Source organism: Rhinolophus ferrumequinum, chromosome 5 (genome assembly GCF_004115265.2).
Source record: "Rhinolophus ferrumequinum isolate MPI-CBG mRhiFer1 chromosome 5, mRhiFer1_v1.p, whole genome shotgun sequence".
In the NCBI taxonomy this organism is placed as follows: Eukaryota; Metazoa; Chordata; class Mammalia; order Chiroptera; family Rhinolophidae; genus Rhinolophus; species Rhinolophus ferrumequinum.
The window spans coordinates 78,566,865-78,591,226 of record NC_046288.1 but is presented as its reverse complement, the minus strand read 5'-3'; the positions used below and the strand labels follow the sequence as shown (position 1 = coordinate 78,591,226).

Below are 24,362 nucleotides of genomic sequence, written 5' to 3'. Positions count from 1 at the left end.
CCAGAGCGATCAAGTACCTTACCAACATCGCCCAGCCAGTGGGTGGTGGAGCTGGGTTTGAACCCAGACTTAACCATGTGTCACTTGAGAGAAGGGGTAAAGCTTAGGTGGAGCCTTAAAAGGGGGCTGAGCTGGCATTTTTCATGCTAAGTAGTAGCAGCAGAGCATTCCTTCGCAGGTGGGAGGCATTTCTTGCACAGAGGTGCAGAGACGGGTAGCCAGCCTTTCTATTTTCCAGGCCACAGTGAGGCTAAGTGCAAAGCTGACAAAGGGAGCAAGCAGAAAGGTTCAAGGATATACTGTGTGTTATTTAGGCGTCTGCAGAGTAAGGTTAAGGTGGCTGCTTCTCTGCTATTGTTGAAGTCTTTTAAGTCCTTTAAATCTTTATTGGTCCAGCCAGCCAGGGAACTTTGCAGGAGGGGGTGGGTGGGGAAGGAAGCCATGAAAAGAAAAGTGAAAGACAGAGGGGGAGGTTGCAGTTTCCTGACCAGTTGCCTCTCCAATCGTCCTGCTCAGCCTCAAGCCCATCTCCTCTGACTTCGCAGGACTGATCCTGAAGTGGAACGAATGTCCAACCACAGATTCAGCCCCGTGTCTGAGGACGAACCATGCTGCAACCTCTCCCAGAAAGCCAAGATCTGTCTGGGCACCTTCTGTGTCCTGGTCGTGCTGACCATCGCGGCGGTGGTGGGTGTCCTGTGGGGTCTCCCGGCGCCCAAGCTCAAGGAGTGGGACGGGAAAGGCACCACTCCGAATTTTCCGGAGATTGTCCTGGGGCGATGCTACACCTACACTAAAGTCCTGCGGCCTGAGCTGAGGTGAGTTGGCGCCTGTGGCGCGCGGCTGGGGCATCGCGCGGTGCTTACTGCGGGCGGCAGGGGGCAAAGCAGGGCACCGCAGGGCACCGCAGGCGGAGGAGCTGTCTGGATTGCCTGAAACAAAGCATCTTCTGTCTGGGTCAAATGAGAGCCTGCTGGGCAGTGCTGAGGTCGGAGTCCCCGGCTTAAGATTCCGCGCGCCTCTCACAGGAGCCCCTGGAAGTGGCACCGGTCGTGCGGAGAGAATGCGCTGCTCTCCGGCCGGGTCCCTTCAGCTGAGATCACTTGGCAGAGATGCCCGCCCTTCGGGCAAGGTGCCCCGACCCGGGCAGCCCAGAGCCGCAGCCCACCTCCAAGCTCACCATCCTGCTGCAAAGCCCTAAAACAACTGCAGGAGCCGGTTGTGGGGGTAGGGTGGGGGGTATGGGGTGGCGGTGGGGGCATCAGGTGGAGGGCAACGGATAGGGCACGTGTTGGGGGCATTTTCTACTTTGCATGGGGTTTCCTTTCGCCGCGTCTGACCCGAAAATGCCCTGATGGTTACGAATAACACCTGCTGAAGTGGTTTGCGGAGCCTGAGGTGGCGGAATGGTGTCAGAAGGGCCAGATCTCTGAAACGAGTTTCATTCATTAATAGAAAACAGCTCTCTGATTCCTCTTGCGTGTGTGACACGAATGACTAGAGAACTCACTGACAAAACGAAACAATAACAACTTTAAAAACTGAGATGCAGCTTCTCTGGTAAGGCGCATCAACTCGATGAAGCTGGACACCCCCTGGAAACACCACCCACATCAAGCTATGGGACCTTTCCAGTAGGTTCCCGAGCCCCCTCCCAGCTAGTTACTAATCTCTCCCCACAGTGAACCGGTTTCTTCGCTGCTATTCCCAGGGTTTCATTTCACCAGGAGAACTCATTTTGAAGTGGTACACGAAGTGGAACACGCTGGGAAGTAAAAAGCTGTTTCTCAGGCTGCCTAAGGCGGCAGGGGCAGCTGCGATTTCCTGGTGGGTGGAGGTTGCACAATTCGGCCTCCAGGACCCCTGCAGTCCTGGTCAAGGAGCTTTTAGTTGCCTCAGAGCTCAAGAGTTGGGGTCTATCTAATCCCCTCACTTTCCCCCTTATCCTCACCGCCCTCCTGTCTAGCAACCCTCAGTTTTTCCTCTATGTCGCTGAGACTGTTTCTGATTAGTTTGCTGTTGTAAAATAAATAAATAAATAAAGTTTGAAAACAAAAAACGAAAAAAAGAGGTGGGTTCTAGTGCAGATACCAGAGGTCTTCATGGCAAAGCGCTCAAGTCCAGAGATTTTCAGGGTCCCTTCAGTTTTGTTTACAAGTATGAACGTGATAGTTGACGGTAAACTAGAAGTGGTAGCGTTCCTTCAAGTTGTTGAGCTTAGTACCAATTAAATCAAGGGATGGATATTCTATCTGAATTAGTACGGATAAATGTGGTCTTTATTTTCACCTTAATTTAATAGTTTCAAATATTTGCTGTTCGGTCATGTTTGGTGTGGTCACACTATGGTTGGAATACCACATCCTATTGGTTAGATTAGCACATCCATACAGCAAGCAGGATGTACCATAGACACCAGGTGCTTTTTAATGGTTGTCAGGATGCCTTCTCAGCGGTAAACACACAGGTTTGTATACATATGTATATGTTCAACATACGCATATGTGTGCATGTACACATTTAAAATATTAGCAGGGGAAAGCTTCTGTTAATGTTTTTTGAACATCCAGATTTCTCACATGCACATGCACGCAGTTTACGTAAATGGGCTAGTGTTAACAAGGTACTCAGTATGTGCCAGGCACTTAAAAAAATCAAATCGTTTAGTCCCTTGACAACCATATGAGGCACTTACTTTTGCTGTCATGTTTTCCATATGAGCAAACTGGAGTCGAGAGTTTGAGTACCTTGCCGAACCAGCCACTACACTGTACTGTCTGTGCATGTTTTAAACATACGTAGAGTGAATCTACAACGTATTGATCATGTCAGGAGACTTTTTGAAAAGAAAGAGGATGCTATTAATAATTATGCCGAGTCAGTAGGTTAAACCAGAACATACGGTCACTTTGTCCTCGTGTGGTTTAAAGCACAAACTCTGGAACCCACTGCTTGGGTTTAAATCTTGATTCTGTTACAATGAAACTTTGTATAACTTACTTACTTTCTCTGTGCTGCAATGTTCTTAACTGTAAAATGATATGATAGTGTCACATGGGGAGATTATCAGGATGAAGAGGAATAATCCTGATTATACTAAGTGCTGAAAATGATAATTTTTTTGAAAGTGCAATATCACAGACATCTTTCCACAATAGTAACACCCATAATAACACAATGATAACACAATAATAACAATGTCACATCAAAATGGATGCCTAGGTTAGATATATTTAAATTGCAATCCAGTAAATCAGTCCTCTAATGATGGAATTTATGGTGGTTTTTTTTTCAATTTTTTACAATTATTCCTTTTTTTTTAACTTAACCCTTGGTCTTGGAGATTTTCCAATGTCAGTACATATAGATTTACCTCATTTTTTTTTTTTAACAGCTCATAGTGTTCCATAGGGTAGATGTAAATATTTCTTAGTGACAGAAAATTAATTTCCAAATTTTAAGTCCCATTCTTTTATTCAACAAATATTTGCTGAGCATCTACTATGTCCCAGGCAGTGATTTAGCTATCACAATACAGGCGGGATGACAAAGTTCCCACTCTCATGAAGCTATCCTCCGAGTTGGGACAGACGTGCCTCAATGACCGTCTTTGTACAGATATTTTACTGCACATGTGTTTCTGTAGGATCGATTTCTACTGGTGGCATTGGTGGATCAAAGGGAGAATTATGCATATTTTAAATTTTGATAACTATTTCTAAATTCCTTCCAAAATAACTGTACCATTTTCTACTCCCATCACCATTTGTCAGAGGGCATGCTTTCCCACAGTCCCTTCATTGCTGAATAGTATCAATTCTTTATGAGAAAAATAACACCTAATTGTTTCCTGGTTATTAGTGAGTCTTAGCGTGTTCTATACATTTATTGGTCATTTATATTTTGTTCTGTGAATTTCCTGTTCAGATCCATGCTAACTTCTGCTGAGTTGCTTGTTTATTTCTTTTTATGGGAGTTATTTATATATTGTACATACATTATATATATATTGAGTCTTTCTCTCTGCCAGCCTTCCTTGTATCTAATTTCTGTTGGCTCCCCGGGGACTTTACCCTCAAGGTTATAACTGATTAATAGTTTCCTCCTTCTTTCTATGTTGTTGGATGTTTGGCACACTGGCTATTTTCCTTGTAGTCATACCCTCTTACCATCAACAAACTTTCTTTTGGTGAATTCTGAAATCGTTCCTGTGATCCTCTTCTCACATCTGTCTGTTGCCAGGTTACTGTCTCCTGCCTTGTTCTTTGATATTCGGTCAAAGCAGCAATTCATGTCAACTATTTAACCTGGTGTTTCTGCGTTGACCCAGAACTTTTTACCTCTGCAGGTCTTTATTAAAATTTTTATTAACACATAAAATTTTGATATGTTATGTAATAACAAGTAAAAACAGAAGCAGCATAAAAATTATGCACATAATAATTGTAACTATGTACAGTAAAACTAAATGTAAAGAAAAATGATAGTAAAATATGGCACTGTTAGGTTAATGATAGAATTATTGTAGATTTCTTTCCTTGTAGTTGTTCACTTTCAAATGCTCTATAATTGGTATTTTGCTTATCAGTACTACATAATAAACCACCCCAAAACTTAGTGGCTCAAAACAGAAACCATTTTATTATAATGTTATACATGACTGTGGATTGATTGGGCTTAGCTTAGTTATGATCTTGTGATCGATCATAACTAGGGCTGAAATCATCTGGGCCCTCAATTAAGCTGGAATATCCAAAATAGATCTGATATCAGTCACATGAACGGGAGTTTGGAGGGGTCAGCGGAAAGGCTGGTGTCACCTGGGATGCTGGAAAGGCTGGGTCTCTCTCTTTCTCCGTGATGTCTTAGGGCCTTACAGTCACACCCCTGAAATCTTGACTCTGTGAACATGTTTTATTGTCAGTACCCTGGATGTGCTCATTGCCTTGAGGCCATTTCTTACTTTGACATTCTTTGACCAGGAAAGATGGGGAATGGCAGTTTTATTTTCAAACCGATCAATACCTGCCTTGGAAATATTTGGTGTTGATTCTACTAAACATGAACAGTTCTTTTTTTTTTTTTTTTTTTAGTTCTTTTTTCCTTCCTTCCTTTCTCTCTCTCTCTCTCTCTCTCTCTCTCTCTCTCTCTCTCTCTCTCTCTCTCTCTCTCTCTCTCTCTCCCTCTCTCTCTCTTTTTGATTTCTCTACCTTATTGTACACAGCTAAAAGAAATGACTTGGCATTTCCAATAGTCTGCCTGGAAATCCCTTAGCCAAATTTAAGTTGTTTGGTATATTTCTACTAGATCTGTTAGTGCAGGTAACAGTGTTAGTAAGCTTTCCACCATTATGTAACATGGGTCACCTTTTTCATAACCTCCAATAACAATTTCCTCTGTGTCCATCCAGCCTTCATGAACAGTGTCCTTGAGACCTTACTTACTTATGCTTTCTCCCCAGGCCTAATGCCACATTGTAGTAGCGTTCTCTAGAATGAGAGGAAGAGAGAGAGAGAGAGAGAGAGAGAGAGAGAGAGAGAGAGAGAGAGAGAGAGAGAGAGAGAGATTGATTTTAAGGAATTGGATCATGTGATTGTGGAGGCTGATGAGTCCAAAATCTGCAGGGTAGACAATCAGGCTGGAGACCCAGGGAAAAGCTGATGTTGCAGCTCAAGTCTGAAGGCAGTCTGCTTGCAGAATTCCTTTTTCTTCAGGGGATGTCGGCCTTCAGCTGATTGAATGAGGCCCATCCACGTTATGGAGAGTAATCTGCTTTACTCAAAGTCTACTGACTTAAATGTTACTCTCATCTAAAAAAATACCTTCACAGTGATATCCAGATGCATTTGACCAAATACCCAACACATGGGTACCATGACCTATGAAGTTGACACACAAAATGAACCAACATGCACAGTTTTAGGTTTCTGTAACACAGAATCTCACTTCCAGCTACCACTTCCTGTTGTGGTTGTGTTGTTGCATTATTAGCTACCTTAAATGTAGTGACTAGAAACAGCAACCATTTATTATCTTTCATGATTCTGTGGGTTGATAGGGATCAGCTGGGTGGTCTGTTTCATGTAATGTCACCTGGGGCTATCGTCATCTGGGGGATCGACATGGCTGAAACAACCAAAATGTTGTACTTCCGTGATGGCGCCATGGCACCTGGGCTCAGCTAGGGTGGTCGGACCTCTCTTTCTCTTTGTATTGTCTCCGGGGCTCTCCTTCCACTGTGGCCTCTCCACGTGATGTCTCCATGGTGTAGCTGCATTTCTCCGAGTTCCCAGACTCTTAAACATGGAGCCTGGCAGGGCTTCTGAAAGGTTTAGACCCATAACTGGCACAGCATCACTTCTACCGCATTCCATTGGTTAAAACAGTCACCAGTTCAGCCCAGATTCAAAAGGCAGGGAAACAAGCACCACCCCCGAATGGAAGGAGCAGCCTACATTTTGTGGACAGCATTAACCCTTCATGGATCTTCATGTTTATTTTGATTTTCATTTCCTTCTTGTCTTTTTTTCCCTGTAAACATCGATTGCTCTTTCTACTTTATTTCCTTTCATTAACTAGATTTAAAAATGACAAAAACCCAAGATATGTCTCGTAGTATATAAGCTCCTTGAGTCTAGGGATGTTTTGTCTCGTGATGTATCTCGAGGACCTAAAATAGTGCCTGGAATATAATAAGCAGAAATATTTAGTTGAGTTCAAGGAATGGTATACAAGATAGTATATTGTAAATAATAGAAATAAACCAAGGCAGAATTAATATATCTCCTCAGTGGACTTTGCAATACTATCACTCCCCAAATCCATCAGTTTCTATTTTGGGCATTTGGATTGTTTTTTCTTTTGTGTTAATAGCTTCTGGGCGTTTGGTCGTAGGACTTTAATCTTCTTTACCTGTTCTTTTTCCTTGGTTTTTCTTTTCCAGAATCTCTTAATCCCACAGAACTCCCTGTCTGCCAGTCTTTTAGTATTGAAACTTGTCTCTGGTTATCAAGCTGGGCCTTTTTTGAATTGAAACAGGAACCTTAAGTGCAGAAAAATCCTGAACAGATCACACCTCAAGTTTCACACACAGGAACTTCCTTGTGACCAACAGGGCCCTGGGCATATGCAACTCAAGAAACATGTGGCCAAGAACCACCAAAGTGTTAGCGAATTGTTAGCACTGACAATGGGGCATGTTGATACTGTGGGAGAGAACCGAGACTTAGTCAGGACCCAGGGAAGGTGGAAGGGTGGGGCAGAGTCTGCAGGAAGAAATGGAGAGCCAGCACCCAGAGTAATGTGGGCCGCAAGGGAGGCACCTAGATGATGTGGCTTCCATTCCACGAATCTTCTGAGCTTTAGGGAAACCAGCCCTCCCCATGAATTGCAGGCATCCCTGATAGCTGCTGGATGTCCAGGGATGGGATCAGACCCTGCTACGACAGCTCTCCGCCTCCCTCCCCCAAGACAAGCTAGGGTCCTGGAGAACAGGGACTGATTTATTCACCTCTGTGTCCCCTTTTGTTTGGCACATTGCTCATCACATTGTAGTCTTAATAGATGCTTGCTCAGCTGAACTCAAGTCCACATCACGCTGGTTCCCACATACACGTGTAGTGAGACACTTAATCAGAGAAAATATTTCATCCTCTTACTCTGCCTTCTCACGATCATTTCTATGCCCACACTGACTGTCTTTTCTGATTCCTTTATCTTCATTTCACAACTTCTTTTCCTTTTTCTTTCCTCTTTAAAATTTCTAAGATTTCTTCTGTCCAGTTCTTCATTTTTACTTCCCTGTGCCTCTCATTTTCATGACTTTAGCATTTTACTAACTTCTAACTCAATACAATTTATTAGTACAAAATGTGAAAAATAGCAAACACTTACTAAAAACCTACTGGGTGCATGGTGCTGGGGCTACTCATGGGGGGTTTGTAGAGGAAGAAAACACATGTCTTGCTCTCCAGGGTCTTGCAGGGAAGGTGGGGGGAGGACTGGCCTGGAAGCAGAGTACTGCAGCACAGTGTGGTCTATGACACGTCTGTACATGGAGGAGAGGGGATCCCGAGAAGGTGGGGCTTCTGTGCTGTCAGCCCTTTGCTGGATTCCGCAAGGGTGAGTCAGATGTACTCAGGTCCCTATCAAACCAGAAAATGTGTGAACTGCTATGAGCCAAGTGCCAGCACAACGCCACAGCGATTCAGAAATGAGCATCGCCGCTTAGGGCAGAGTCAGGAAGGACTTCACGACAGCAGGAGTATATGAGGTCTTCCTTTTAGAGTAGAATTTCAACCAAGAGGTGTGTCTCTGAAGAGTGTGTGTTACCTTGTTGCGGGAGGCCCGGGAGACACATAAGATGCTATTCTTGGGGGAAGACTGGACACTTGATGGACAAAAACTCTTTAGAGGCTGTGGGACCTTGGGAAGATCCCACTGGAGGGAGGGTCGCCCACTGGAACCTTGTGTTGGCCCGTTCACAGCCTGGACTTTCCCACACACAAAGGATGTGAGGGTGACTGGACTTGCACAGGACAGAAAGGCAGCACTGTTTCCGTGTTGAGTGACGGAATGTCCACCTTTTTGATGTCAATTCCCAGTTAGACCCTGAAATTCATTAGAGCATCATAAGGCCTCATGTTCCCCTATGTGTCCTCCATGCTCAGGTAATCTGCCTTCCTTCAAGCCCACCTTTCATTCTGGGTTCTAGGAGGGAGACCTGTGTCCACAGAGTCTTAGATGCACCTGACTGAATGGGGAAGGGGAAACAGGGCAAGTGAAACAGGGCTCTAAGATGTGCAGCTGTGGTTGCAAACAGGGAAGTCAGCCCTAGGGCTGAGTTATCTGTAGAAGGAAGTGTGGAGTGGAGTGTATGTGCAAAGCAACTGAGTTTGGGGCCTGTGGGACTTGGGGTGCTACCAGGACATGTGGAGAATGTAGCTCTGGGGATAGAATCTTTTAGAAGGAGGGCTAGTAGGAGGGCCCAGCAGGGAGCACGTTAAATGGCTGAACGAGTGATGGCGGAGATGAGAGGAAAAGCAGGAGAGATGCTGCTTCTGTGCTCCTTGGCTTAGCGTTTTGCTCAGGTGTTTTTACTAGAAAGATCAGTGGTGCTCCCTGCTGAAGTTGGCCCCCACTCCTTGCTCTGGTATCATTATTAATAGATGAAGGAAGTGCTGAGTTTCCCCCGACCCCTGAGAAAACTTTTGTTCTTTATCAAAAATGAGCACTCGTGGCTACTCTGCTTCCTCCTTTCCTCTTTGGGAGAAAACCCTTGGAAAACAGCTGGCAAAGTTCATTGAGAAAGTTTGAAGGAAAAATGGTTGTGGGTTGTCTACGAGGTGTAGGCACTTTATAGAGTTGGTTATATTTACACTTTTTCAAGTTCCTGTCAGGAAAGTCTCAGGACCCACACGGGTGGAAAACGGAGGCTGAGAGAGGTTTAAAGAGTTGGCTACCTTTACAGTGAGTGAGAGCTGGTGAGGTGTTCTCTGGGGCCCGGGCAGAAGGAAAATGCAGGGCTCACTGGTCAAACAGCAGGAAAACGCTTTTCCTTCCTTCTGAGGTCTTTTACTCCACCTGCCAGGTGGTTTTACTTCCTATTTAATGTTGAGTTCCTTTGGGCACAGGGACAGCAGACCCTCACAGGTGCCTGGGTCTGCACCTCACAGCTTGGCACATGGGGAACGTGTGCCTGACCCCGACCCTCCTTTACCCAGGCTCCTGCTGGTGGCAGAGGGTGGCAGTGGTCATTAGGTGGCCAAGAACCTTTCCCAGGAAAGTTGGTGCATGTGTGAGCCCAGGTATCAAGCCCTTGTTGCACACTCCCATTGGATATTTCTCACAAGACACAAAAGCAAAGATAAAATTACTAAGAATTTCCAAACAGCAACTGTAGAGTATTAAACGCCATGTAGGAGACCTTTCTGAGCCCAGGGCTTGGGTGACTACATTGGCCATATGTCCATGATGTCCGTCTTATCATTAGTACATGGCAGAGTGGGGATGGGAACTCATCTCTTTCTATCCTTGGACACATCAGACCCATTAGGCTGATGAGAGAACTAAGGCTTGGAGTGATTTCCCAAGGTCCAGAGCTGGTAAACCGGAGGGCACGTTATTGAACTGACTGTGTAGCCTGAGCTGTCACATCACGTGGCTTTCAAAAGCGTAGGCTCTATGCAGCTCCTAAGGCCTGGGGAAACCCATTCCAACATCCTAGCATTTCCAGAGGGAGGCATCTGGTACTTTTTGTGTCCATCTCAAAGGTGAGTTTTGAGTCTGCGCTTGTGGGATCACCGGGCTCCACCCTTTAGGGAAGCAAGGTCCGAGAGTTCAGTGCTTTGTCTTAGTACTTAGGGAAATGTTAGAAATCTCTGCAGAATGCCACATCCTGCCCCGGTTGTCAGGACATGTCCTTTGTGGTTTACTCACCTCTTGAACTATCACCTCTTTGAGCTGAGTGAGGAAGGATGTAGTACTCACTCTGTACCTCTTAGCCTGTGCCCAAGGGAGCCCCGCTAATTGATTACAACATTGTATGGGAACCAGTGTCCATCCTCCAAATCCCTACACAGCATACCACGTAGATGCTATACCAGTTGGTTGGGGTTGTTCTGAGAAATGACACCTATTTGTGATGTTGCTTCAGCATCGTGTACTTGTCAGGAATGGGTCTTAAAGTAGAGGGCAGCAGGATGAGAAGCTGGATGAAGTTCAAGGGCCTGGGCATGCTTGGCTGGGAGAAACCTGATGGGAGATAGGACAGGAGTCCTGGTGTCCTCCACTGGTTGAAGAAGTCTTGTTGCAAGGGGATCAGATGTGTGTTGTGTAACTGTGTACGGCACAGTCCGAGCCTCCAACAGCAGAGAGTCATGAGTAACAGCCAAAGTTGCACAGCTTATCACAATTTGAATTCATTTGTTGAAGAAGAAGTTTCGAAATTTAAGAGCATGACTTTTATATCCTACAGAATCAACACGTTGAAGATTTATGAAGAGTCAATAAATGATCAAAGAAAATTTGGAGGCACTGAGTATTTATAAGTATTTTAAAAAATATTAGAATTATATTGATAAGTTAAATATAAAACTGGTTAATGTTTTACAAGGCAGTAAAAAGCCATAACCTTTTGAGATGTCTTTCTTTTTATTTCCTTGTGTTTTTTTTTTGTTAGAACTACTTCAACTCTGGAATAGATATTTGAATGCCACTTTAGTTAAGAGATCTTGGATTTCTTTGTTTTTCAAAGTTTATCTTTTATTTTATTTATTTATTTATTTATTGATTGATTGATTGATTGATTGATTGGGGAATACTGGGGAACAGTGTGTTTCTCCAGGGCCCGTCAGCTCCAAGTCATTGTCTTCAATCTAGTTGTGGAAGGCGCAGCTCACTGGCCCATGTGGGAATCGAACAAGCAACCCTGTTGTTCAGAGCTCACGCTCTCACCAACTGAGCCATCCAGCCGCCCCTGGGATGTCTTTCTGTCAGACAGAAATTATTTGTATCTCTAACAGACAAGATCTACAAGTTACCATCTAACTTTTTAAGGTTTGCCATAAGTAGCAAAGACAAATCTAATAGGTAATTAATTCTTGGATAAGCCAGTCAAAAAAATGCCCAATATGCTACTGAAAGAACGTGCTGCCCACTTTTTTGCCTTATTTCCAAGTTTTAAATATTTTTTAGAACATGTTTATTCAGTAATTATTATCGAGCTCCTATTATGTTTCATAAACTCTTCCAGATTTTGGGAATACAGTAGTAAACAAAATAGACTCAATTCTTTCTCACATGGAACTGATATTGTAGCTGGGGGTGGAAAACAGACAGTAAAGGAAGCAGGAAAATGTAGTCTGTCTGGTAGCAGGTAGAAAGTGCTGAAAAGAATGCTGCGGTGGGGAGGAGAGTGTTTAGAGTTCTAAGTATGATAATAAAATAAGGAAGACTTCATTAAAAGCTGAAAGAAGAGGGTGAGCGAAACCTGGAAAAGTCGAAACTTTCTGTTATGGAAAATTTCAAACATATATAAGACTACAGAAAATAATAATAACAGACCCAATCATGCTCATTTCAATCCCCATTTACCTGTTACCCAGCCTCAATAATTATCAGCCTTCTGCTATCCTTATTTCATGTCTCCTCACTTTTTCTTAAAGTATGCTAAAGCAAATTCCAGACTTCATATCATTTTGTCTGTAAATGCTTCAGTCTATATCTCTAACCAAAATAAATAAATAAATAAATAAATAAATAAATAAATAAATAAATAAATAAATAGATAAATAATAAAACATAGCTAGAATACCATTATAATACTTAACAGAATTAAGATTAATTCTTTAATATTGTCCAATGTCCACACTGTGTTAAATTTCCATGACTCTTTCAAAAAGTGAGGCAAGGAAAGAAGTGTGGGAGGGATTTAGAGGCTCTGATATTAATTCAGATGAGAGCTGGTTTTGATTTGGATAGTGATGGATGCTGGTGAGAGGTGGATGGGTTCTGGATACATTTTGAAAATAAATCCGATATGATTTGCTATGGACTTATACATAGGATGTGAAAGAAAAAGAAGAAATAATGACTCCAAGGTTTGGGGGCTTAGTTAGATACTGGAAAAGTGAATTGCCATTTCTGAACAAGGGAAAGACCGGGGTGAAGCAAGTTGGGAAATAAATTAATAGTTTGGTTTCATTTGTATCAGTTTTGCAATGTCCACTGCCAGCCAATTGGGGATGTTGAATAGGAAGTTGGGTCATGTGAGTCTAGAGTTCTAGGTAGAGGACTGGGCTGGAGACGAAAATGTGAAGTCCACAGTGTGTAGAAATGCAAGGGAAGGTGTTTTAGAGGGAAAAAGTATAATCAGCTCTTTCAAGTGATTTCAACTAGTCAAGGAAGGTGAAGACTGAAAATTGACCAAGGGGTGGATGTCTTTGACAACATAAGTCTTGGAGGAGAGGTAGCAATGAAAGTCTGTGCAAAACAGATTCAAGGAAAAAAAAATAGGAGGAGAGGAATTGGAGACTGTATACATAGACAACTCGTACAAAGGGTTTTGCTGGAAAAGAGAACAGAAATGGGATAGTGGCTGGTTGGATAAGGAGGGGTTCAAGATGGAAGAAATGGGCTTGTTTGAAAGGCAGTTTCTTTAAAGTTGGCTGAGAAGTCATCTAAATAAAGAATACCTCTAGATTTCTACAATTTCCTATTCTCTTTCACAATTAGTTTACCAATATCAAATTCAGTAACACTTTTTAAGTAATTCGCCTGTGGTCAATTTTACAAGACATTCAACTTAGTGAAACTGGTTTTTCTTTTTCCACGTATCCAATTTATTTATGTACAATTAAATAACGTAATTTTAAAAACAAGCATAAACATATTTTTAAATAGGTATATAACAACCGGGTTAACAGAAAGGAAACTTCTTGGGTTGCTAGAGAGTAGCCTGTTAATTATGTAGAGGACAGGCAAATGTACAGAGAGACTGGGGATGTTGGTTTATACAGTAAGTCAGTTAAATAGGGGCCAGTTAAGAGATTTTTTGCAATATGTGAATTTAGAGGTGCTCAGGAACTTTTCTTTGCCATTAAAGGAACCCCTTAGAAATGTCAAAAATTACCAAGACAAAGTTTCCTTTAAATAAAGGATGGTGGAAAGAATGGATACAGGATGCTGAGAACAAAACAGGAAACCAAACGATAGATGAAATCAAGAATTGAGAGAGAGAGAGGGAGGGAGAGAAAGAGAGAGAGAAAGAGTTTGGAAGGGGAGGAGTGATTATATTCATGAATTTTCTGTAGTTGATCTGATTGGGGAGTAAGGGATTATCTTTTTCAACAAAATATCACTGGTAACTATCCACTCTGGAACAGGGGATAATGAGAATCTTGATTTTGAAGATAAAAATGAAAGTGAAAACTGAAGTCATAAATTTAAAGAACAAATGGAGCAAGAGAATAATATACTTTTCCCTTTCAATGACTCTTATTTTTTTTCTAATTATAAAAGTAAAGCATGCTCATTGTAGAACACCGGAAAAAAACACAAAAATATAAAAAAGAATAGAAAATCGCTTAACCCTAAAGTGTAATTCTAAGTAGCGGGGAATGCTACAATGAAAAAAAAAGCAAGGAGATCCACAAAAGGAAGATACCGTGTTTCCCCAAAAATAAGATCTAGCCAGACAATCAGCTTTAATGCATCTTTTGAAGGAAAAATTAATATGATATGATATAATATAATATAATACCAGGTCTTATATAATAAAATACAATATAAGACCAGGTCTTATATTAATTTTTGCTCCAAAAGATGCATTAGAGCTGATTGTCCAGCTAAGTCTTATATTTGGGAAAACACGGTATATACCCGCTTATGGCCTCACCATAAATATTTTTATGGACATAATTAAAATTTCTTCTATAATCTGACCTTTAAAAAAGTTGGTAAATTCAACTTTCCATTTACTACGACAATGTATCAACATGATACATCCACATGACAGAAAGCTATCTACATCTTTGGTGTTTGGATACTTGTATTTTGAAGCAGTTAGTAAAGCTTGGTTTGAAGGGACATTAGAAATTCCCCCAATGCATATTTTGTTTGGCTGTGGTCTGTATTTAGCTTGATATTATTCAAATGTTTCTTTTTTCTGATTATGAATATCAAGCAAATATAAAGTCATTTCTATCTTTGACAGCTCATACTTTCAATATTGTGAAATTCATAACAAAACTGGTTCCTTCATTTTCTTGGTTTCTAAGAGTAAGAGTATTTATGAATTAACTTATCTAGAGCTGTGTCAATGTTGGCAGTAATTAAATTCCCTTGAGAATTTTTCAAGAGCAAAGACTTAAAACATGCAGTTGAAACTGGGAGAGATTTAGAACTCCAAAGGAATGTTTGAGACTTAGATCAAAGATGAATTGATCATATTTTGGGGACTTGCTCTCATGTTTTAACATGTCTAGGTACAATTTTTTGAAAGGTACTTTTGATCCCCAGGATATGAACATACCAATTTCCAGCTGAGAACTGTGCTTTTGTTTTCACCAGGTCTAGTTGGTCTCATTTTTCCACTGAAGGGACCTCTTTTTACTTATTCCCCAGTGAATATATCCTCTCATTTTTTTTATTTTTTAAAATTAAAAATGTTCAGTTATGAAAATGTTAAACATGCTGAAATGTCCATGGGGTAATATCACAGATATCTATTTATTCATTATGTAATGGTAATAGACAGTACATTTTTGCCTACCTTTATCCTCATTTTACCTGCATCATCTACAAAGATATTATTCCAAATAAGGTCACATTTTGAGGTGCTGGGGTTAGGATTTTAACATATTTGCAGGGAATACAAGTCAACCCATAGCACTGGGTGTACCAGTTTGATACTTTTGGCTGCAAGTCAAAGAATACTCAAGTGAAAGTGGTTTAAAGCAAGAGATTTTTATAGACACACATATGAAGATATCAGAAGTGGGGTGGTCCTACGGTTCGTTCGGCAGCTTATGTAGCTTGTGCTTTAGGTATCTGATCCATTTCTAGTTAATTTTTATGAATGTTGTGAAGCAAGGATTTATTTTATTTTATTTTTCACATACGCAAAGCTATTTGCAGTAGGATTTTTTACTGAAAGAACTTTCCATTCCTTTCCTATCCTTTTCCTTTATGGGAAGCTCTTTATCTGTCCTTCAATTCTAAATGATAGGTTTGCTGGGTAGAGTCACCTTGGTTGTAGGTCCTGACTTTTCATCATTTTGAATATTTCCTGCCAATTCCTTCTGGCTTGCAAAGTTTCTGTTGACAAATCAGCTGACATTCCTACTGGGGCTCCCTTGTATATAACTAACTGCTTTTCTCTTGCTGCTTTTAAGATTCTCTCTTTGTTTTTAACCTTCGGCATTTTAATTATGATGTTTCTTGGTGTTGGCCTCTTTGGATTCATCTTGCTGGGACTTTCTGTGCTTTCTGGGCTTGTATATCTACTTCCTTCTCCAAGTTATGAAAGTTTTCTGTCATTATTTCTTAAATAGGTTTTCAATTCTTTGATCTCTCTCTTCTCCTTCTGATACCCCAATAATGCGAATGTTGGTATGCTTGATGTTGTCCCAGAGGCTTCTTAAATTCTCCTTAGGTTTTTGGGTTCTTTTTTCTTTTTGCTGTTCAGGTTGGGTGTTTTCTGCTACCTTCTTTTCTTTATCTTTTTTTTTTTAAATTAAAGTTTATTAGGGTGACAATTGTTAGTAAAGTTACATAGGTTTCAGGTGGACAATTCTGTAATACATCATCTATATATCACATGTGTGTTCACCACCCAGAGTCAGTTCTCCTTCCATCATCATGTATTTGATCCCTTTTACCATCATCTACCACGCCCCTTCCCCACTACTCTCTGGTAACCACTAAACTATTGTCTGTGTCTAAGAGTTGTTTCTTCATTTGTTTGTCTTGTTCTTTTGTTGTTTTCAGTTTTATATACCACATGTCAGTGAAATTAAATGGTTCTTGACTTTTTCTGTTTGACTTATTTCGCTTAGCATTATAATCTCAAGATCCATCCATGTTGTCGCAAATGGCACTATTTCATCCTTTCTTAAGGCAGAATAGTATTCCATTGTGTATATATACCACAACTTCTTTATCCAATTATCTATCGAAGGACACTTTGGTTGTTTCCATGTCTTGGCCACCATAAATAAAGCTGCAACGAACATCAGAGCACATATATCTTTACGGATAAATATTTTCAGATTTTTTGGGTAGATACCCAGGAGAGGGATTGCTGGGTCATATGATAATTCTATTTTTAATTTTTAGAGGAATCTCCACATTGCCTTCCATAGCAGCGGTACCAATCTGTATTTCCACCAATAGTGTATGTTGGGTTCCTTTTTCTCCACAGCCTCTCCAACACTTGTTATTATTTGTCATGTTGATCATAGCCATTCTAACTGGTGTGAGGTGATATCTCATTGTGGTTTTCATTTGCATTTCTCTGATGACTAGTGATGTTGAGCATTTTTTTCATATGTCTATTGGCCATTTGTATGTCCTCTTTAGAGAAATGTCCATTCAGTTCCTCTGCCCATTTTTAATTGGATTGTTTGGTTTTTTGTTGTTGAGTTGTATGAGTTCCTTACATATTTTGGATATTAGCCGCTTATCAGAGGTGATATTTGCAAAACATCTCCTATCATTCAGTTGGTTATCTCTTTATTTTGTTGATGGTTTTTTTTTTTGTTTGTTTGTTTTGTGTTTTTTTTTTGCTGTGCAGAAGCTTTTTAGTTTGTTATAGTCCCATTCATTTATTTCAGCTTTTACTTCCCTTGCTTTTGAAGTCAAATTCATAAAATCCTCTTTGAACCCAAGGTCCACCAGTTTAGAAACTATGTTTTCTTCTATGCAGTTTATTGTTTCAGGTCTGTTACCTTATTTTCTCCATTGCTGGTTATATCCTCTGCTTCATCTAATCTACTGTTGGTTCCCTGTAATATATTGTTCATTCCTGTTATTGTATTCCTTGTTTCTGACTGGTTCTTTTTTATGTTTTCTATCTCTATTTTTATGTTTCCTATCTCTTAGTTGAAGTTCTCCCTGAGAACAGTATGCATCCTTATAGCCAGTGTTTGGAACTCTGCATCTGATAGATAGCTTGTTTCCATTTTGTTTAGTTCTTTTTGTGGAGCTTTGTTTTCTTCTTTTATTTGACACACGTTTCTTTGTCTCCCCATTTTGGCTGCATCCCTGTGTTTGTTTCCATGTATTAGGTAGGGCTTCTGTGTCTTCTGTTCTTACTAGAGTGACCTTATGTAGTAGGTATGCTGTGGGGCTCAGTGTGCAGTCTTTCTGGCCACCTGAGCCACACACTCCAGGTGTGTCCTTGTGTGGGTTATGTGTGCTCTCCTCTTGTAGTTGAGCCTTGATTGATAATTGCTCGTCAATGGGAGCAACTGACACTTGGTCACCGGTTGTGAGGACTGGCATTGACTACAGTGGAAGAATTGTTGTGCAGAGAATAGGATCTGCCTCAGCAGGACTCTGGTGCTTGCCCAATCTGCCCCTTGTGTGTTCATACTTGGAGGCAGCTAGGTGATGCTCTAACTCATTGAGAAACTGGACACTGGGTGTGCCAGCTCCAGGACCACCTTGGAAGGGATCTGCTATAGGTCAAGTTCAGCCACAGTCTGAACACAGCTTGGGTCAAGTTCACCCAAGACCACCCAGCAGGAGCCACAAAGAAATCCACAGATGGTTGCCACCTGTGCCATTCTTGTATGCACCTTGAGAGGCCAAGCTGAGAAACAAGGCTGACTGCCGCTTGTGCCGCACTTAGGGCTGCTCAGCCAGAGATACAGGACACACGCAAGCCAAATGCTGTTTTGTGTGGGTTCCACGAACCTTTGAGAGACCCTAGGAAAGTCTGCAGCTGGAGCTGAGGCAGGCAGTTTGTACAAAGAAACCACTGGAAGTGGTTTGGGTGTGCCAAAAGTTGGCAGGGGTAGGGACTTGAATTGCTAGGGCGTGACAAACGAATGGGAGAGACTCAATTATTACTGCCACTTGTGTCCACACACCGTGAAGGGGGAGAGTTCAGCAAGGAAACAGTGGCCTCTGCCAGCTCTTCCAGGAGAAAGCCACCTCTCCATTCCCCATCCCAAGCCAGACAACTCAGTTCCCCTCTATATGTCTCTGCCTCCTTTCCAGCTGCTGCCCCAGCACTGGAGCTCAGAGTGAGAGATTCCATTGGTGGGTAAGTCCACATGCAGTCCCTTTAAGAGGGGCGCCTGGGAGTGCAGCTGCCCTCTGTCTCACTCAGTCACGATCTCCGCTGGTTCCACAACCAGAAATTATGGGGACTTCTCTCCCCGGCATTGGAGCCCTGTGCTGGGGTGGGGCTGGGACCTCTCGCTCCTCTGCAGGGTGCGGGGGGACCTCCACAGCTGAAATATCCCTCTGATCTTTATTGGTGTGGGACCCAGGTTTGGGACCAGCCCGTTCCACATCTCTGCCCCTCCTACCAATCTTGAGGTGGCTTCTTCTGTATGTCCTTAGTTGTAGGGCTTTGGTTCAGCATGATTTTAGGCTATTCTCAATGATGGTTGTTCTGTACTTTAGTTTTAATTTTGATGTGGTTGTGAGAGAAGGTAAGCACACTGTTTACCTGTGGTGCCAGCTTCGTATTCCTTCTGTCGGACTGTGTTTCATAGGAACATTAACTCCATTAGGTCAGGGGAATCCTTATGACCTAATCACTTCTCCAAAGCCCCACCTCCTAACACCATCACATTGGGGAATAGGTTTCAACATATGAATTCTGGGGGGACACAGACATTCAGTCTATGGCACCATATAAATATGGATTTCTTTTTGAACTCATTATTTGATTCCCTTGATCTATGTCTGTTCTTTCACCACCACCACATGACAAGATCAGTGATGCTCTTTAGTAAGTCTTGAAGTCAAACGATGTAAGTCTTCCAGCTTTTTCTCTTTTAGTTGCTTTGGCTAAGTTGTTTGCATTTTCACATAAAGTTTAGAATCATGTCATACTTTTAACAAAGCATGCTGAAATTTTGATTTGTGATCTGTTGGATCTATAGACACATCTTAGTGATATTTACCATCTTAATAGTGTACCTTCCAACTGATGATATGGTATACTTCTCTGTTTCTTGAGGTAATGTAAAATTACTCTCAGCAATGTTTTGCTTTTAGAGTACAAGTCTTGCATATGCTTTGTTAAATTGATGGCTCAATATTTTGCAATTTTTACATTTCTAGAATTTTACTGCTATTATGTCAAAGTAGCCTATGTATATATAAAATTTCTTAAAAAATTGAAAAAAATATTTTTAAATTGTTGCTGGTGTATAGGAATGTTTTAAATTTTGAATGTTGATATTGTATCCACAAGTCTTAGAAACTAGCTCTGTGTGTTTGAGAAATGGATAGAGTGACATACTTGTCACATATCTGGTGGAAGGCAGAGAACAATTTGCGGTCAGAGATGGCCAGGGATCACATGATCATCAAGTTACAGGCATTAAAATTTTTTCACATGTAGTTCTGAAAAATCCAACCTTAATAAAACTGGGTCCCAATGTGAAATATTCCATTAGCAACCACATAGTTCACTTTATTGTTACCTCCTAGTTAATAACTGATTCCCTAGGGACTGAGAGCTTTGGAGGGCAGGGGCTGTGTGTTTCTTGTAAATTGCTGCATCCTTTGAGTATACCTAATACTCTGCCTGGCACATAGCTAGTACTCTGTATGTATTGAACTAAAAAAATGAAAATACAGAATATAAATTTGTATTTTATTATAAATATACTTTACAAATTTGTGCTGATAAGAGTTGTCTATTCTAATAATGATTAATAGATTCTAATGAGTACAAGAAGTGAGGGGTTATAAGTAACTTTCACAGAACAATTCAACCTCAATATTAAATTTCTTTCCCTAATTTGTTTTGCTTTAGAGTTTCAGGATAATTTTCGTTTCAACAGATAATTATTAGGGAAGTGGCTTGCTGGATGTTCTCAGAGAAGACAAGCTCAGGCTTGAACTGGGGGTGAAAGATGAGGGCATGAAACGATACACTCCGGGATAGTTCTCTCTTGATTTATTTACAGTTATGTTGAAATATAGGCAATATTTCTCAAGATCTTTCCTCAAATAAATTCACAAAATACATTATCTGAGATAAAAGAAAAAGGAAACCTCGGGATCAATAACAAAAAGATAGGCAACCCTGGCTCCCCCATTGCATTTGGAAATGAAAACAAACCTTGACATGACTTGTTGGTGATAATTCAGATGGTCAGTTCTCAGTCTTAATAGACTTGGACCATCGAGAGCATCTGACACAGGTGATCACTTCCTCCTGCATTAATTTACTTCCTTCACTTGCCTTCCAGCAGAGCCCACTCTTCTGCTCTTTGTCCGACGTCCCTGGTTGCACTTATCCAGCCTTTGCTGTTTCTTCTCCGACCTCTTATGTTGGAGTGACTCAAGGCTCAGTCCTTGGTCATCTTCTCTTCTTTGTCTTTGCATGCTGATCGCAGATAGTCTCACTGACTGTATTTCTCCTGAACTTCAGATCATGTACCCAGCTGTATATTCCACAGCTGCACTCGCATGTTTCTTAGACATTGTGATCTCAATACACCCCAGACTGACGTCCTGATCGATGCCACACCCCTCAAAGCCTTCTCCACCCCAGTTAACGACAACTCCATCCTTCCTGTGTCTCAGGCCCCACACCTTCGAATTATCATTGATGCCTGTTTCTCCAAAATCCCACAATTAACCCACTTGGAAATTTACAGTGAATCCAGAATCTGTCACTTCTCACCATCTCCACTGCTACCATTCTGGTCGAAATCGCTATCAGCACTTGCCCAGATGACTGGTCTACCTGCTTCTGCCCTTTCCCTCTTTCAGACTCTACAAAGCAACCAGAGAAATCCTTTGAAACTTAATAGCTCATCCCTCCTGTGCTCAAAATCCTCTATAGCTGCTCAGTGACCATGAGTGAAACCAAAAATCCTTACAACGGTGGAGTATGAAGCCCTGAGCAGTCTGACATCATCATCTTTCTGACCTCCTTTCCATCTGCTCCATCCACACTTTTTCGTGAACGTGCCAGGCATTAGGGACTCTGTGGCTGTTCCTTCTGCCCAGAATGCTGTTCCCTTGGATGTCTCTTTGACTCAGTCCCTCGCTTCTTTCAATTCTTTGCTCAAATGTCATGTGCTGTCCACCTTGTTTAATGCGGAACACTGCCACGTCCTTGTTTATCACTCCTGACCCCTATCCTACTCTATTTTCACCTTTTTTCCATAGAACTTAAAGTTTTCTGGGATACACTAGAACTTATTTATTATGTCAATTGTTTATTGTCAGTCCTGCTCTGATAGAATGTAAGCTCCCGCAAGGAAAGGAACCTTTGCCTGTTTTGTTTACTAGGCTGTTTTGTTACATTTATGTTCATAAATGTGCCTAGCACATAGTAGATTCTCAATAAATATTTGCCAGATTAGTGAATTCATGATTTTTAAGCTTCCCATTGGCCTGAAGAGTCTGCTGATTTTAAGATTGCTTAGAAAATCCTAACTGCCTCAGCGGAAGTCACCAATAGCTCACTTCTCCCACAAGGTGGCAGTCTTCGCCTTCAATACTTCCTCCAGTAGCCTCAAATTTGAGAAATATAATAACTGAGTTAACCTGTTTGTTTTCTTTGAACCAACACAACCTGCCCTGCAGGACTCAAGAGCAGGAGAATTCACAGAATAAGTGTAATTACCCCTGGAGATCTAAGTAGTATTAGGAGTGAGGATTCAGGGTGTGATTTCTTTCCCTGGAGAGCAACACATTATGACACTGATGATGCTTTACTGAGGGGGATTTGAAATATCATTACTTGTGGGAAGGCTGGAGGTTTAGAGAGAGGCGACAGCATAGCCATAAGCCCAGAAGTAGGCTGACGACATGCAAAATGCATTTAATCACCAAATAGATCTGCTTTTTCACCTGAGCCTAAGACTTTATAGCATAAGACTTTAACCCTTTCTGTCCCATCGCCTCTTACCCCACTCACTCTATCCGGTCCCCTGGGGTTACCTGTGCCCTCTTCTGGTCGTCAGCTTCTCATGCGATTTAGGGAAATGCCAGCCCCTCTGAGGTCTGAGGTCCTCATTTCTCTGTTAGGAACAAAGTCCTTCTGGGGCTATGGCCATGATTTGAAATGTCCTGTGGGAGGCAGCGTTGTTTAGTAGAAAGAGCTCCTCTGCCACTTGCTAATTGGCTTTGGGCAAGTCAGGAAACATTCTGAGCTCCAGTAGCTGTAAAACAGGGGTAATGATAGCGCCCTTCCCATAGGACTAGTGTGGGATTTAAAAAAAATTGGTGCAAGTTAAGCACTTAGCACAGTCTCTGCACTTGGCGAGCACTCTCCCTTCCTCCTGTTATGGCTTCCTGCCTCTGGCCCCTGCAGACAACCTACCTGGGTAGGCCAGAAATAGGGAGAAGGGTGAGAAGTGAGCAAGAGGGAAAGACTCATGGGGCATAGGGAACCGTCTGGGGTCTTTGGGAAGGAGCAGGTCTTTGGTAGGAAGTGGGTGGACATGACATTGACCTTGAATCCTGACATTTGCCCTCAGCCCACACTGCAAACAGAAAGCTGCTATCAAACCAAGACTCCAGCTCAACATGAAAACTTGCTTATTCACAAAACTAGTCTTTCAGAAGCTGCTCCTGGAGCTTCCGCCAAGCATAAACACTGGTTAAGGCATGCTGACATCCACAGGCCTTTGAGTCTTTACTATTCCATCCAAGATTGCCAGTTACCATCCATGCCCCTCAATGCAAGACCAGCAGGAACACAATGTAGGTGCAAAATATGAGTGTATGGCTCTTTGTAAGAAGTTGAGCCATTCACTATGGAGCCCCATCGGGGCAGGGGAGGGTACAGTTCAAGGATGTTAGGAAAGATGTACAGGAGACCTGGGGGAAGGTTGAAGGAGGCTGGGTTTGGGTGGATGCTCCCAGGAAGCACAGGGGATGGAGATAACTCTACAAGACGGAATCTTAACAAATCACATCCACTAGGCTGGAGGAATGAAGCAAAGCTGAAGCTGTAATTGGTACAGAAGTTGCAGTCACTCATATTGGCCATGGTAAAAGGTTGTTTGGTCATTTCTTTCAGTGGTTTGGACATTGTTTTAGTCTGTTCACATCATGGTGGATTGTGGTCACACAGTGGCTTTTTCTGATGCTGGAGTCCTTGAATTTTGTTCAATAGAAGGACTCCAGGGCCTCCCTGTGAGTGCCAGGTCAGCTCCAGAGTGCCAGGGGCTGTGTTTCCCTGTATCACCACAATCACCTCTACATATCACCTGTGAACTCTAGGTCCCAGTGGGGAGGGAGCAAAAATCAGCCGGCCTGCGATGGTGTTATTTAATTTGGGAAGAGGGGTCATCCTGGGGAAAGAGAGGAAGGCAAGTGAGCTGGTCCGGTCTCCTAGTCAACTGGACCTCCACGCAGATCGACTACTGATATTTGCTAGAACAAAAACACCTGTCTCTTGAGCACCCTTAGCAGAAGGTCCTTGGTTAAAGGATTAATACAGAAAATAAATTCAGAATGTGTGAGACATGAGTCCCTGGAAACTCATGTAAACGGTAAAGATCTCAAGGGAAGAAAATGGAGGTATTTAATCATACCAGTCCTTCCAGCTGTGTGAGCAACCCCACAAAACTTCACTTAGTGATCTTACCTATTATTCTGGGCCAGGAAGAGGGTGTCCCATGCAGGAAGGCAGACAGGACTCAGGTGTGGGG

The 24,362-nt window shown here is 42.0% G+C and overlaps 1 protein-coding gene across 1 annotated transcript in view; it reads left to right on the top strand.

The window, feature by feature from the left end:
- Positions 1-24,362, top strand: part of LOC117021922 (ADP-ribosyl cyclase/cyclic ADP-ribose hydrolase 1) — a 50,097-nt gene that overhangs the window by 10,406 nt on the left and 15,329 nt on the right. The window contains exon 2 of the mRNA XM_033105313.1: positions 546-818. Within this exon, the coding sequence (XP_032961204.1) occupies positions 546-818 (273 nt within the window). The remainder of the gene's footprint in view (positions 1-545; positions 819-24,362) is intronic.